The following is a 16,171-nucleotide window of genomic DNA, read 5'->3' as shown; positions in this document are numbered from 1 at the left end:
GTGCTCCTTGCGTTACGGGAGCGCACGCTTTCCTCGCAGGGGGAAGAATCATGTGCAAGCACTTTCCAAAAGTCCATTAAAAGACAAATTCAAGATATATACTTTGAAGAATGCCTTAACACATTTAAAGCTGGCACCATTGGCTGATGTTTTAGTGTCCTTATCCTAAAAGAGTATGAAGAATCGGGATAGCGCACAGAGTGCAGGCAAGGTTGGCAAAACTGGCAGATCGCACTGTGGCAAGCCGCCAGTTCTGCAATCAGCAGCGTGTACTCTGACCAGAAGGGGTAAGCGATAGCGATGAATTGTCCGGACCTCTGCCCCTTTAACAGTCTGGCATCACATTAAAGCTTGTCCTTAATAAACCACGTATGGCAATATAAACAGCAGGCCGAACGCGGTGCATCTCGTTAGCTATTTTCTATACCGCTCGCTCGTCCAAGCGGAATCGAAAGCGGATGCGGGGATTTTCATAGCCTGGAATATACCATATATGCACGAGTGGCAGCTTATTCAAATAAAACACTTTACTGCTTTATATAAAGGCAATGAAATCCAAATCGAAGACAATTGAAGTTAGCGTCGTGGCGCGGCCCTCCACAACGGTTCCGGTTTGTCGTGTGGCCCCTTTGAAAATAAACCCGCCCCCGCTATACATTTAGGATGTTTGGGACCTGAAAGTCAAGACAAACGATTAACCGAGGACCGCTGCTGTAGTGACAATTACAATGCAATGCAATGCAATGTAGTGACAATTTTTTTTTTAGCCTTTAACTTTGAAGAGACTATGTGTGTGATTGGTATTTATAAAAAAAAAAGAAAAAAAAAAAAAAAAAAAAAGTTGTGGCTTCAGTAGAAACCGCTGTGCTGGTTTGGAAACATCAAGCAAACTTTTCATGCTCTACTTTAAAAGCATACAGCTATTCATTAAGGGAGTGTGTGTGTGTGTGTGTGTGTGTGTGTGTGTGTGCGTGCGGGTGTGTGTGGGTGTTGAGTGCGAACTTCATGTGGCGACGTCGCGGCTTGAGTAGAAGCCGCGACGTCGTTCTGGTGGTTTGCTTCAACGCATATTCATAATCGGAGCGTGTGCAAAAAAAAAAAAAAGAGTGCGAATGATGTGAAAAGCACTCGCGATGTCTCGCGCGCGCGCGCGCGCGTGCGTTTCAAGTATCTTTGGCTGTTCGGTGTGACACAATCATATCGCAATATATAATATTTTGTCACTTGAAATTGCTTGACGACTGTGCGTCATTTGCATAATTGTGTTTGTATCAGCATTATTACCGGAACCCTGTCAATGCTCAATGACTCTCATACTTGTCTTGTCTGCCGCAGACAAATTCCGCGTGCTTAGCCAATAAAGATGATTGTGATCTATTTGTGATTGAATTTGAAGGCGTGCTGTAGAATAATCCCCCCCCCCTCAAAATTTTGATGTCAAACTACTGATGCAGGCTATATAAAAAAAAAAAAAAAAAAAGGTGACTGCGTAGAGCGCCTGGTGGTTGCGGTGCTTTGGACTCGATCGAAATGTAGCAAGCACTTGTTTGAGAAGGTTTGCGAGTGTGTGCAAAAGCGTGTTTGAGTGTTGAGTCCACGCAATATCTGGGACAGAATAATAGTATAATTCATGCTGTGCATTTTGACTTGAGGACTTTTCCGATTCAACTTGAAATGGAGGACTTTGAGAAGCTTGAAAACTGAATCATGTGGCTTCAAAGGCAAAAGCGGTGCTTTGGAAACTAACGTTTCATGCACTTGTTGCAAAAGATCTTCCTTCCTACGAGGCGCGCTCGTGCGTATCGTGTGCGTGTGCGTGTTGTTGTTGTTGTTGTTGTTGCGGCGTCCCCGCGCTTGCAAGCTCCGCCCCTCGCGCGCCGTGCGACACGCGCACGCACACACGAGAAGCGACCCAGCGAGCCTCGCTTGACTTTTCAGCTCATTTCCCGGCTGTCATTCCTCCTCCTGCTGCTATCTTTGATCATTGTCCTGCCCTCCTCCTCCTCCTCCTCCTCCTCTTCCTCCGCCGCCACCTCCTTTCTCCTCCTCCTCCTCTCTCTCTCGCTCTCTCTCCGTCTTCTTCTTCTTTTTTTTTTTTTTTTTTTTTTTTTTCTTTTTTTTGGGTGTCCCAACTTTCAGGCAACTTATGCGAGGAGCTCCACACGGCGCAAAACTCGCGTGGATTCTCGCGTTCGGCGAGGCTGTCCGGCAGACTTTGAACTCGGGCGACCCCCCTCCCCGGCCGCCCCCCGGGCCCCCTTCTCCCCCGAAGCCTCGTAAGGTGACCATGGCCGCCGTCCCGGCCGCGCTCCTCCCGCCGACTTCCCTGGTGCCCCCGCCGCCGCCTCCGCCGCCTCCTCCGCCGCCTCCGCCGGCCGCCATCTCCGGCGGCGGCATCGGCATCGGCATCGGAATCGGCATCGGCGCGTCCCCGCCGTCGGCCACCTCCTCCCCGTCGCCGTCCTCCTCCTCCTCGCTGCCGCCGCTGCCGGCGCAGACGCTCTTCCGCTCCGAGCTGCTGGCCGCCGGCGGCAGCCCGGCGGGCATCGCGGCGGCCGGCAAGCCCGTGTACTCCACGCCGTCGCCCGTGGAGAACATCCCGCAGAACAACGAGTGCAAGATGGTGGAGCTGCGCGGGGCCAAGGTGGCCTCGTTCAACGTGGACGGCTGCGAGCTCATCTGCCTTCCGCAGGCGTTCGACCTGTTCCTCAAGCACCTGGTGGGGGGCCTGCACACCGTCTACACCAAGCTCAAGAGGCTGGAGATCACGCCGGTCGTGTGCAACGTGGAGCAGGTCCGAATCCTCCGCGGGCTCGGCGCCATCCAGCCCGGCGTCAACCGCTGCAAGCTCATCTCCAGGAAGGACTTCGAGACGCTCTACAACGACTGCACCAACGCCAGGTGAGCCGAACAAGTTCGGGGTTTGTGGAAGGTGGAGGGTGGGGGTGGGGTGGGGGGGTCGGGGGGGTCCGCTGTGGTCCGCGCCAGCGAGTCTGCTTTGGCTTCGCAGACGGTCTCTTTGATTAAAGTTGGGAGCCTCTGAAAAAGTTCAGCGAAAAAAAATAAGTTGTCTCGATCCAAAAAAAAAATAATAACAAAAATAAATCAATCAATTTACATTCAATTTATTATTAACAGGGAATCCATTTATTGGGATTTGTGTCGCGTGCCACTCGTCAAACTAAAGCGCACACACACACACACACCTTACAGAGTGATCGGCGTTGTGGGGACACGCCTTGCTCGAGGGCACCTCCACAGCCGCAGCGAGCGCGTCTCCAAACAAATCGTTGACCTTTGCGCACTTTGTCCACAGCGGGACTTGAAGCTTCACCCCGCTGCCCCAAATTCATTATCTAATGATTCCATCCGTGGCTTGAATTATGCTAAATAGTCACTCCATTTTCCCAACCGCACGCATTTCTCACATCCCATTTTTCAGACAAATATTGGAGTATTTTTCTTCTTCTTTTTTTTTTTTATCAACTGCCAGTCCACTCCATCATCATGATTACAAACGTACCAAGTGCACATGCCAGAAATTATGATGGCAGATTTATGAGGCTCAATTAAGCTCGCCGCAGATACATAATCACACACACACACACACACACACACACACACGGGAATTAATAAATCATTCCATATTAGCAGTCAGAATATTTCGGGACCTCTATATGTTTTAATATGGAATGATTAAAAGCCAGATAAATAGTTGATTATATCTGTTGCTCACACACACACACGCACACACAAGGGTCACTGTGATTGATTCCATATTGACACCCCCCCCCCCCCCCCCCACCCACCACCACCGGTGTAACCACGGAGGCGAGTTGGAAATGCAAATATGATGTGAAGGTGTCGCAATAGTCGTAAGCACTTGGAGACACTTGGTCAGCTTAAAAGATTGAAACTAGCGCTTAGCTTCAATCGCTCGTATTCATGAACACACGCCTGCGCTTTGTGTCACTGAGGGAGAATGTGGGGTCAAGGTGTGTTTTTGCTTTTTTTTTTTTGGGGGGGAACGGGATACAATGATAAAGGCATCTTTTCAGATTTGATAAATAGCAATTATATGGAAAAAATATGGCAGTTACCTTGATTATTGTAGGTTACGAGCATACGTGGCTTGCACGTTTTGGGCTATTTGAGCTTTTAATTTGGACTTGCATTCAGCATTTGCAGATAGCGTGTATGTGCTTTCCATTTCTGCGACGGTGTGTCACAAACATTTGGCGGAAAGCCCCGCGGGATACGTTGCGCTCATCATTTCGTGTTGAAACGAGGCCGTCGAAGCTATTTTGCGCTACGTGATCCCCCGGGTCGTCGGTTGCCAAGTTTATTCACCTCGCGCACTTCTTCGAATTTGGTGAATGGGTAAATCGACACACGCACGGTCCACTTCCTGTGCGGTGACATCGTGCGACGCCCGTCCTTGTCGACGGGTAGGTGTGCGTTTGTGCTTGTGTGTGCTTTTGGCGCATCGGCGGCGGTGGGGGTTAAAGGATAATGCAGTGCCCCGCGCCGCTTTAATGACGCTAAAGTGGCGAGCTATTACGGGGCACACGGACACGGCGCTGTAATTGTCCGCGAAAGCCGGCGGGTCCTGCGGGTCGGCGCTGGGCTCCAAATCAATCAGTCGAGAAGAGGCCCGTCCGTCCAAGCGCTCGTCCCATTTGGAGAATTACATCACGTGCGAGAGGCAGCTGCTGGATATAACGCTCCTGTTGCTTGCAATGATTTTATTTGCTGGGGACGTACGCGCGTGCGTGCGTGTGTGTGTGTTACTGTTAGTGTGTGATTGAAGTGCCGCTGACAAGACGGTCAGTTTGTGTAAACTGATTGACCCCCCCCCCCCCCCCCCCCCCCCCGCCCCCACCCGTCAGATCATAAAGTATTCTCTGGAAATGGTCTCATCGCCCCCCATCAGTAGCTTCTCTCCTTTATTTATGCAACAATGAGGTGAATAATACTAACAATGGGCTTGCACTATTTCACATGCGACGATGAAGCCCCCCCCCCCGCGCTGTCTGTTGTCCTCCAACAAGCGAGTTCAACACTGCTTGCTGCCTCTTTTCGAAACGATATCAACGTTATGTTTATACTCACAACTCGCTGCAGCTTTTTGGGCACGTTGTCGGAAATGTCTCAAAATGTTTACACAAAAAATGCGCCTCCTCTCCAGCTCCTATAATAGCCAATAAATCTAATACTAATAATAGATGTAGTAATAGATCTAATATAATGACTTGTTTTCTAGCCCTGTCTTGCCCCTGAGTACATCACTAAGTAGTTTGACTTTAATCCCAGTAAATTTAAAAACATATTGTCGCTGTCCAGTCAAACCCATGTCTCTGCTTTTTTTTTTTTCTTTTAAGCCTTAACACAGGAAAAACGTTTTTGTAAAAAAAGTGTGGCGGTACTTACTTTGTCGCCGCTAAAGCGACTTCGCTGGTTTCCGTTACGCAACGAGGCGGTGTGAGTTTAGGCAAAAAAAATCCAGCTACTGCATACCCTCCTCTCTTATTCAACACCATCCCTCAACAAGTTAATCATGAATACTGTAAATAAATGCCACACCCCAAATACATCTCAGCCCCCCGCCCCCCCCCAGGGAAAAAAAAACCTTGGCCGTAATTGTCTGTACTTTGACTGGCGCCAGCATGTCTCGCGGTAATTGTCATTACCACAGCAAAGGGGTGACATCTGTAAAGCTGATAAGGAGGGACCGGCGAGTACCGATACCGGCCTAATTTCAAGGTATTGGGTACTTGTGAAGACTCCCAATCCCAGCCACTGATACTTAAGGCAAAAAAAATCTCTGACATCAAGTCAGTCCTCCTCGCCAGTAGTCGGCGCTACCCGGCAGCGCTTTGGCAGGTTTTTGTTCACAACCATCTGGCATCGTGTTACTTGAAATTGTATGTATAAAAAATGCCAGTGGTATCGCTATCAGTGATTATTCAACACTGAATACTCGTACATGTACCGGTCTGAAAAAAGTGATATCGGGCATAGACACAATAGAAACACAATGTGCAAGAATGATTCGATTCTAAACTAGTTACCACTACACACAGCACCTGCACTCTCAGCATGGTATCTGTAAAGCTGAAGATGAGTTAAAAGAAAAAAAAAATACGAAACAGTTTAATATTCATCTCTATATGCCGTATATTGCGCCCTCAGTAAATATCTTTGATTTGGTTTTACAGCCTTTTTCTACTTTGTAATTATTATTTATCTTCAGGAACATAGTCACTGTTGACCCTTTCATTTTCTTAAGGGCTCTCTTGTGCCTCCTGTTCCTTTCCCTAGCACACACGCGCGCGCGCGCACACACACACACACACACACGCACACTCACACGCACACACACCCTCGCACACACACATCTGGGTTCAGTAATCTCCCTTCCATTCCGAGCGGCCCTCCAGGATCCCCTCTGTTCCAGCTACTTGTTTTCCTTTTCATTTTCCCCGCGGTGGGATGGAAAAGGTTCTTATTGCTGTGTGACACTTGAACTCTCCGGAAGGTTCTTATAACACGGGCGGCGGCGGCGGCGAGCTGTTCGGCGGGCCGAACGATACGGCACATCTCTCGTCGGTGTGCTGTTGCGGAGAGCGGCAACACGACGGCGGGGCGCAGCCGCGTCGCGGTTAATTGACGATCGTCGGCCCGCCTCACTCACCTTGAACGTTGCGCAGCCCGGCCGGCGTCACGCCACCCTACAAATACATTTTTTGAAAACTCAGGAGCTGTCACTCATACTCTTGAGACTTTATTCACCCCCCAAAAAAGTATTGTATTATTATGACTTCCATCCATCCATCCGTTTTCTGTACAGCTTTAGCCTCACAATTGTATCTTAATTCTTGTAACGTTACCATTTTTGTCCTCATAAAACGTATTTCTTGGAACATTATGAATTTTAGTCTTGTGATGTTCCGAATTTATTCTTGCAATATTACAAGTTCATCATCATTTTATACTTTTTTTTTTCAACAACCAGTACTTATATCTACTAATACTACAACTTTATTTTAAAATAAAGTTAAGTCATATTCGTTATTATGAGTTTATCTTGAAATATTTTGATTTGATTAAAACCTTAGAATTTTTTGGGGCAATATTATTCTTGTACTATTAGGGTTCATCATCCTATTATGACTATTTCTCCTAATTCCACAGCTTTATTCTTGATCAAATATGAACGTGTGTCCTCTGTTATGTTTTTTTGTGTTTTTGTTTGTTTCATTGCATTCAACATTTTTGGTATCTCATCTGGGGGTCAGCAACCTTTTTGCAACTTCAACGTCTTGGGCACCCATGAATGAGAAGGGGTACCCCGTTTGATACACACTTCTGAAATGACAAATTCGCTCAAATGATCTTGAACTATATGTTATTATTCGTGATTAATGCTATTCATCTATGTGCAGACACTGACCGTGTATTGTACATTGTTTCTACCAATAACGATCAACGACATGCAACTCTGTATTTCTATAAATCTATGCAAGTGTTGACATTTTTAAATAATCACCTGTGGGAAATCACAATGTCCCATGACTGGTGGGCTATTTTTAGAAGAGGCCCACGGGCTACTCACGTGGTCCTTGGGGCCTCCCCGGTGCCCGCGGGCAGCATGTTGCTGACCACTGATCTCATGTATCAAATTAAGTGTTCTTAAGCACACTTTTATCGCTCTTTCAGACGCGTCTTGTCACAGATGCAAAGGTCATAGGTCATTGAGGTCACTGAGCTCACATTGGCACATTGTTACTTTAGTCACATGATGTTTCTGTGAAACATATTTCTCACATTCCAAATGTATCATAACAGTCAACATTTTTGGCGTATTCAAAATTACAGAATGACCAAAATGTTCTCATATTGTTACGACCTTATCTTGTAAGATTAAGTTTGTGTTTCCTAGCTTTTTTTTCTCGACTCGATGCAAATCACCACATTTGAATAACAGACATCAATTATGTGACAACAGACCTATTCCTTTGTTAGTTTTTTGTCGGATCGTTTTGATTTGTTTTCGCATAACACATCTACACTCTCTTTTAAACACAAACGCATATCATCGTCACCTCTTGCCTGGCAGCTCGTTGGGGGGGGGGGGGGGGCACTCGTTTTCAAGTGTGTTTAAGCCTAAACACACACACACACACACACATCTGGAAGTGACGGTAATTGTTTTGCTTAGCGCTCAGTGTGCTCTGCCACCGAGGGTGCCAGCCCCCTCTACCACCAACAACCCCCCCCCCCCCCCTCACTCCACTCCCCCCCCTCTTCTCTGCTGGCGTCGAGCTCTCTTATAATATATTTGTTTTCTTACAAGGCGCCAATGTGTTTACAGGTACTCAGGGGAGATTTCTGGATTGCATTCAAATGCTTGTAGCCCGTTCGAGTGGGTGCTGAGATACCCGCCGTCACCCGGCAACCGCATCCGAGAGGGAGCCAGGCGATAATAACTTCAAAAACAAGAGTGACAGATGCCTGATTAGATGAGGAGGGGGGGGGGGGGGGGGGGTTGAGACAATGGTACACAAAGCTGTTTCAAATCCAAATCTATTCAAGCACTTCCTTGAAAGTCAAATTGTGCCTCATTTTTTTGGTTTTTGTTTTTGCAAAGGAGTGGGGTATATTTATGTTTCTTAATCCTTCAGTGGAGCTCTGCTAAATTTGATTAGGTACAGTACATGTGCTCAAGTCAACTGTGCAGGTGGCAGATGGCGGCAAGGTGCGCCCCCCCCCCCCCCCCCCCCCCCCCTCACCGCCCGTCCCCACTGTCCCCTTGCAAATAGTCTCCTTGAAAAATCAGAAGGGCTTTATTAACTTGACATTCATCCAGTTGGAACAAGTGCAAAAACATTCCTCTAACAATCCCGACATTGTTTTGAGTGAAGACGCAGCAGATTTGACTTGTTAAGAGAGGCTTTGTTTGCCGCCGTCTTAACGACGTTTGTGGCTTTGGAGGCTATTTGCATGGCAAAGACGCGCATTTTTTTTCTCGAAAAAATTACCACTTTCTCCTATTGCTCCAACTTGATTTGCATATTTATACAGGTTTTCTCTCTTTAACACTGTGAACGTCTTGTAATATTACAACTCCCCCCCCCCCCCCCCCTATATTACTTCATTCGCAAAGAAATTACAACGTTATTCTCGCAACATTAAAAGTTTTTTTTTGTCTGACGATTTTGGCACGTTTCTCGTAATTGTATGACATTTTTCTTTTGACTGTATGTTTATTCTAATATTACTTTCTTCCTATCATCTCATGACTTTACTCTTGTGATATCATGACTTCTACTTATATTGCTCATGAAAATGTTTCGACATTCTCGTCTTTTAACAATTCTAATGAATTCTTTCCCCCCCTGTCAATATCTTGACTTATTCTTCAATTCGTTTGGACTTTATTGTTTTAGCATTGGAACTTTTTTTCCTCGTAACATTAAAATGTCATTCATTGACAGTAAATTTTTTTTAATGTAAAAAAAAAAAATCTTTTAACACCTTGAAAAATCTTTTTTTTTTTTTTTTCACGCGCGTAGCAGCAAGAAGCCAAAACAGAAGATGAAAAATAGATAATAACATTAGCAGTTATTTCACCACATAAAACTCATAAAAGTTGTAACATTGTAACTTTATTTGCACAACTTCATGACTTCTTTCTCTGAACGTTCAATGAGTTCTTTTTTCATTTTTAGTGTGACTCTAATACTCCTTTGTATATTTGCATGCCTACAATGGATACGCAAGAGCAGATTTGATGAATAGCATATATGACCTTTTTGTTAAGGTCATGTAACGTGTGACCTCTTCAGGCGCTAACCTTGAGCAATACCTGCCGATTTTCACTTCAAGTCCCTCCTCCCGGTGTTGCTCCTCCTCCACGGTCTCACCGCGCGCCGCGTTTAGCCAGCGTGGCGCGCGTCTCCGCCGCGAGGACGCTAAACGTTCCTGACAAGTTGGAGTTTGAAGATGAAATTTCCTGATTGCAAGAAAGGGAAGAGCAATGCGGGCCTGGGTCGGCACCGCCTAATATGGTCACATGGAGAAATTGATTTTCCTGTGAAATTAATTAATTTTTCATATAGCCTAAAGCTGCAGTTAAAAAAAAAGAAGAGTATTTTCCCTTTTTAGAGAAGTATTGCCTAATCATATTAATGCTTCTTTTGCCCCAAGGATGAAAAGATAATTGTACGAATGCATTTGGAAATATGTATCACTGAGTATTTATGATTAAATTATGCAAATAAGCCGCTTCCCATCCTTGGCGGGGCCCAGATTGTCTAATTAGGATTGATATGGCGAGGAGATGTTGGGGAGTCGGAATACAAGCATGTCCAAAAGAGCAGAAAATTGAAAATGACAAGGATGGAATCCTTAAAAAGTATCTCGTTTGCTCTCACACTACCCCCCTTCCTCTTCTCTGTCTAATTCAGCGTGACCGTATCAGGAGTTAATTTTCCCCGGCTTCATTTCTCGTCTGAGCTGACAGGAAAAAGGAATCCAGCAGGGAGGCCATCTCGCATGGGATTCCACAAATTTCCTCCGCTCGTGTTTTTTCTTTCACAGCGGCTATCGGGGATGAATCTTCTCCTGCGTAAACACGCCGATGTTGTTCCTCAAGAGTTTCTCTTTCTTCAGCGCTCTACTCCAAACAAGCAGCTCAGCTTTATTAATGTCAGCTTATTGCAGCAAAGAACCCCGCAAAAGAGCCTTTGCAACCTTTGGGAATTTGAAGGCGCTGCTCCTTCGCGCCACACAAAACTCATACCAGAAATATATAAGCTCAATATAATCAATGAATGGGCATTCGACTATGCAAAATGGCAGTATTTGATGAAGTATTTTTGTTGTTTTTCAGATAATGGAAAACAGACACATTTTTAAACCAGTCCTGTTCGTCCGCTAGGCCAAGCAGAATGGAGGATCTGTATCCCTTTTATGACGGAACAGTTTTTCTGTGGCAACAGTGGGTTATTATTATTATTTTTTTTATACTGCCACTGGGGTTCTTTGTATTATGATGGACATTTAGTGAAAATTACATTCGGACAGAACGTGGTTTTAAAGGGAGGACAAAGAGAAAAGACAGGACACCAAAAGCAAAAAAATTACTTTTATATGAATATGACAACGTCACTGAATTCGAGTTTTATATGGAATGGTAGTGCTACAACCTGTGAGGAAAGAACAGGACAATCTAGGACAGGACAGGACAGGAGGGATCAGGACAAGTGTCGCGGACCCGGCTGGGCAACTGGATTGTGGTGGGAGTGGCTATGTACATTTGAAACATCTGAAGAAGCGCAACGCAAGTGAGGGGACATCCCAAGAAGTTTGCGAGCTCATAAGAGTTATTTATAGCAATTAGGGCGTGGCCCCACCCCAAACAATTGAATCGGCACCATTTCGCATGCACAATAAACCTCAGCGCTGCCGCCTGGAATTGCTGAGCCGGCACGACGGGGGACAGACGACCCCACCCCACCCGGCCAGTAGTCCATTTGATTGATTGATTATTATTTTTTTACTTTTATATGGCGCCAAATCACAGCCGAAGCTGTCTCTGGGGCACGTTTCACATGGTGCGGGTCACTCACTGAAACTATTGGTGTGTGGACATGTGCCTTTAAAGGGCGTGGCCTCGCGAGTGATGTCAAGAGCGCTTTACCTCACATTTAGTTCAGTGTTAGCGTCTTCCCCGTACACCTCGCGAGTGTCATCATTTTGCATTTGTCCCAATTGAGGAACGTCAGAAAGCGCATTGGCGACTGTGGCTCTTCTTCTTCTTCTTCTTTTTTTTTTCAAATCTGAAGCCAGCGGCAAAAAAATCGACCAAGCGGCGGTTCGGAATGAGTACAAGTATTAATTCGGGGCACTTGCATCTCCAGGTAGCACTGTATTGCACATGTCGAGTGTTTAATTTGTCAGACCGCGTCACGACGATAGCGTCCAGCATCATGAGCGCTTTAATGCGCGTGTTACATTTCAAACTGAATTCACCTTTTTGTAGCCAATACTCTTTTGCCCATGCGACATTTTTGCGACTGACGACAGCCAACAGTCGGCTATGATTTTGTAAAATATCAGTGGAGTTCTGTAGCGACACACTTTTCCTGCTGTGTCTTCTTGCTCGGTTGAAGAGCACAGCGCGGAATCTATTATTGAGGGGGGTGAAAAAAAGAGCCGATTGTTATCTAATCTTTACCTGGCGCTAGCTGAGAAAAGTCCCCCAAGCTGATGACACTCGAGACTCGCGGCTCGTTCGTCACACTGCTTCAAAAGCTTTCGCCCTCAGTCAATACCTTGTGATGACCAACCAAAGAAAAATGACCTTAACTCTGTTTGACGGGAAGTCTGAAGCAGACAAACGCTCAATGCGCTCACTGTGTGTGTGTGTGTGTGTGTGTGTTGTGTTGGATTCGATCTCACATTGTTGAGTTGAGTCAGCAGATGAGACTTTGCTTTGATTTTCAACGCAGGCATTGTACTGTTTAAGGTTTTAATGAAAAGCGCAACCATGGTATTAAAACCTTTGAGGGGATAACTTTGGAATGTGGGCCAACTTTAGGGCATCACACTGCATTTGGGACGTACGACCTTTCAGGTAGTTTTGATCAAGAGATGCATTCAAATAATTACATTTATGGGTCATATCAAGCTGACTGACTGACGGTTCCAAATTTGGACGTTGCTCAGCAGATTGTTCTCATTCTGTCACTCACATTTATCAGGTCAGGTCCCCCGGAACCTTTTGTTGTTGGACGAAGATCGGCAGTCGTATGGAACAGTTATGCGATGTTACTTGAAAATGAAGTCAACTTATGAAAACCCATTTTTTAAAAGTATTTTTCTTAGGGCCTGTTCTCACTGTCTCGCTCGCACAGTTCTCGAAATAAAAGGCAAAGTCTGCTTGCTTCATGCTGTTTATTTGTAAAACTGACAGATAAAACATTCATTCATTCATCTCCCGTTCCGCTTCTCCTCACGCGGGTCGCGGGCGTGCCCGGAGCCCATCCCAGCCAACTTCGGGCGGGAGGCGGGGCACACCCTGAACTGGTCGCCAGCCAATCGCAGGACACATAGAAAACAAACAAGCATTCGCGCACACATTCACACCTACGGGCAAGTCTTCAATCAACCTAGCACGCATGTTTTTGGGATGTGGGAGGAAACCGGAGTGCCCGGAGAAAACCCACGCAAGCACGGGCAGGACATGCAACCTCCACACAGGCGGGGCCGGGGATTGAACCCCGGTCCTCAGAACTGTGAGGCAGATGTGCTAACCAGACACCCACCGTGCCGCCACAGATAAACCACAAGAGAGTCAAACATTGTATATTTAAAGTCCAAAGTTTTCACTCAAGCTATATCTTAATGAAAGTCCCCTTGCTTAATGTGAAACGCCATCGACGACTCACGGAACATTGCAGAGGGGTCACGGTAATTGTAACCCTCCAAAAGCTGCTGCGGCTACTTTAACATACGTGAACTTGCAACATACAAACAGCATTCCACAATAGTCACGTCCCAGACATATATTGTCTCTGCTGTGTGGGAACGCCGACTTTTGCTGGAGTGTATAGTTGGGTACCTTCTCTGCCTCCTCTTCTTGCTCTTAATAGCTCTGCATTTCGTCCAGTAGACCTCAGTGCTGCCCGGCATGTTGCGGCGCAATGTGATACTACGACAAAGGCGCACAACTCTGAATTCCTGTATGCTGTAACCCCCCCCCCAAAAAAAAAACAACAATTGCTTAAAAATCTGCACTTTACGCACGAATGATGAATAGTGGGTGAACATAAGAGATCATTTTCCCAAACCGTTTAATATTCCAAACCGTAGCATGACATGCTTCACTCAACTCTTAACGACTATGTGGAAATGCAAAATCGAGGCGGAAGTCAAGTCCCTTGAATGAGGGGCGTGTCTACTCTCCATATTTGCAGTCACGGGTTGTAGCGGCCGACGGCCGACTGTCGCATCGAAGCGCGTTGGGTTCACAGAGGTCTGCCCCTCGCGACCCCATCGGCTCGACCGCGGCGCGGCGCTCGTCTGCGAGGACGCCGCCTGTCACTCTTTAAGAGGAAGGCAATAATAGCCAGGGTGCCGCGGCAAATCGGCGGCGCGGGTGATTTTGAGGAAACGTCAGACAGATGCTGACATTTGAGTCGGCCAGGGGGACAAACAAGAGCGGGTGCGGCCAATAAAAGCACTCCCGCGGTTAATCAGAAGGTGCGAAACGTGGGACGACAAAGGCCGGGAGTGTCAGTGTTGGATGAAAATGCGTTGACCCGCGGTTATTGATGGCCGACTCGTAACCTTCGCGGGTGTCGGGGAACGACCGGGACGACGACTCTGTGGACGACCGCCAAGGGTGCAGCAAAATGTCGGCTTCCTTTTCTGGTTAAAGCGACGATAGGGGACAATTTGACCTTAAAGTGACAACTTGTAAAGCATTTTGCTTGCACATACATTTTTTAAAGTTGTCAAACTGTCAGCTGCGAATCCCCAACTTCCGCTGGTCTATGACAGCGATTCGCAAAGTGTGTTTTTGAACTACAGTACGTTTGTTAATTGTATTTAACTTCCCCCTATGCACGGCGAGGCTCGGTGCCTCCTTCTGTACGCTAGCTTGTGCTCAGGACAATTTTATGCTTCCCAATTCGTGTGAACAATTTAAGGGATCATGTGAGGTCTGTCAAAGGCGTGCTGGGACGAGTTTGGTGTGGAAGAACGTTCTTGCTTTCCTGATGGTGTAACACTTGTCACACTTTTGTCATGAGTTCGTTCGAAGTGAATCTCATCTCCGCGTCAGCAAGTCGCGTCCACGCGGCTGCTTTCGAGCCTCAAGCGGCGGAAAAGCGACTCTTGGCGTTCACTTGACAGCGGTGAGGCAAATGATACGGCGCGACGCCTCCACTATGGAAATAAGCGCGGCTCGCGGTAATGAAGCGGCCCTGGGCTGAGACCAGGCGTCCACATACATTAACCCCGGCGCGGCTCACACGCGAGCGAGCGAGGTAGTGTGAAAGAGAGAGACAAGTTCACATGCGAATGGTCTTGTGTGAAAAGCAGGATGAATTGAGTCAAGCTGACATTGCATGCCAATACGCTTTGTCTCATTCCCAACGCTGTGTTCATTTGCGCTGCTCACACATTTATTGCATGATTGACAATTATGAGAGGGTGACCTACTTCTCCGTGAGGCTTTCTCAGCGCTCGCCTTTGCTTTCTTTCTCGCGTGCATTGTGTCGCGCGCGCGTCCGAGGGATACGTTTCGTCCGAGGGATACGCTCCGCACGGACTCCGTATTGAACCGCATTTTTCTCGTAATGGATCCCGTCATCTGCGCTGCGCTGAGACAAAAAGGGAGTTTGTTACTCCGTGAAGCAATGTGACATATGCACATGGATCACGACGAACAAGTTTTAAAAGAAAAAATACAGTCGAGCTTCTAAAGTTGAACCGTTTCGCTTTATTCCGATTCGAAATGATGGAAACGGGGGGGAAAAAATCACTGCACCTTCTTAATACCATAAATTGCAAGTCCTTAAAAATCTGGAGTTACTTTGTAATCACCCTGCAGTTCGCTATTGACAAAAGAGCAATATGACGTCAGTTATGGGAAGCTGAGCTACAGTCCGCCCGCACAGCTGAAGTCGAAAGTGAATCCAATTCCAGGAACCGATAAATTGATCATTCGTTTCCCCTGCAGTAAATCAAGCTCATTTGAATTTTGATGCTCTTCTGTATTTCCATTCATTTTGTGGCTGGAGTAAATGATTGAATCGTTGTTTTTGCTTGTTGGCTCAAATCACAAATACACTCCCCCCCCGCCCCAGTGGTAGCTTGTCAGCAAAAGAGTTCATTTCAATCTGCCGTTCCGTCATCGCTTCATCCCTTTATGGCTCATTCTACCTGTGTATCGTGCCCAGTCGAGCTTGGATCGCTTACGAGCGCGAGATACCTCCTGGGAACGCTGCTTGACTGGGCCCGGCAAATGATACAAGGCGGGCTTTAGCTGCGAGTTAATATCCTGCAAAATTGTCCCACGCAGTCTTGGTGGCAGAACGCCGATGATTAAATGACACAAGCATATCAAAAACATTTTTTGCAGGCTAGTGGGTCTTAAGTG

At 46.7% G+C, this 16,171-nt stretch overlaps 1 protein-coding gene across 6 annotated transcripts in view; it reads left to right on the top strand.

Moving 5' to 3' along the window:
• Nucleotides 1–1,696: 1,696 nt before the first annotated feature.
• dachd (dachshund d) overlaps nt 1,697–16,171 on the top strand; it is a 140,319-nt gene continuing 125,844 nt past the window's right edge. For 2 of the 6 annotated variants that reach the window (XM_061791878.1, XM_061791874.1), the window contains exon 1: nt 1,697–2,901. In XM_061791878.1, coding sequence (XP_061647862.1) covers nt 2,147–2,901 — 755 coding nt within the window. In that variant the 5' untranslated portion in view covers nt 1,697–2,146. The remainder of the gene's footprint in view (nt 2,902–16,171) is intronic. The other 4 variants (XM_061791875.1, XM_061791873.1, XM_061791877.1 and 1 more) reach the window with 3 other exon arrangements.

Source organism: Phyllopteryx taeniolatus, chromosome 12, assembly GCF_024500385.1.
Source record: "Phyllopteryx taeniolatus isolate TA_2022b chromosome 12, UOR_Ptae_1.2, whole genome shotgun sequence".
Taxonomy (NCBI): Eukaryota; Metazoa; Chordata; class Actinopteri; order Syngnathiformes; family Syngnathidae; genus Phyllopteryx; species Phyllopteryx taeniolatus.
This window is presented reverse-complemented; position numbering and strand designations above follow the sequence as displayed.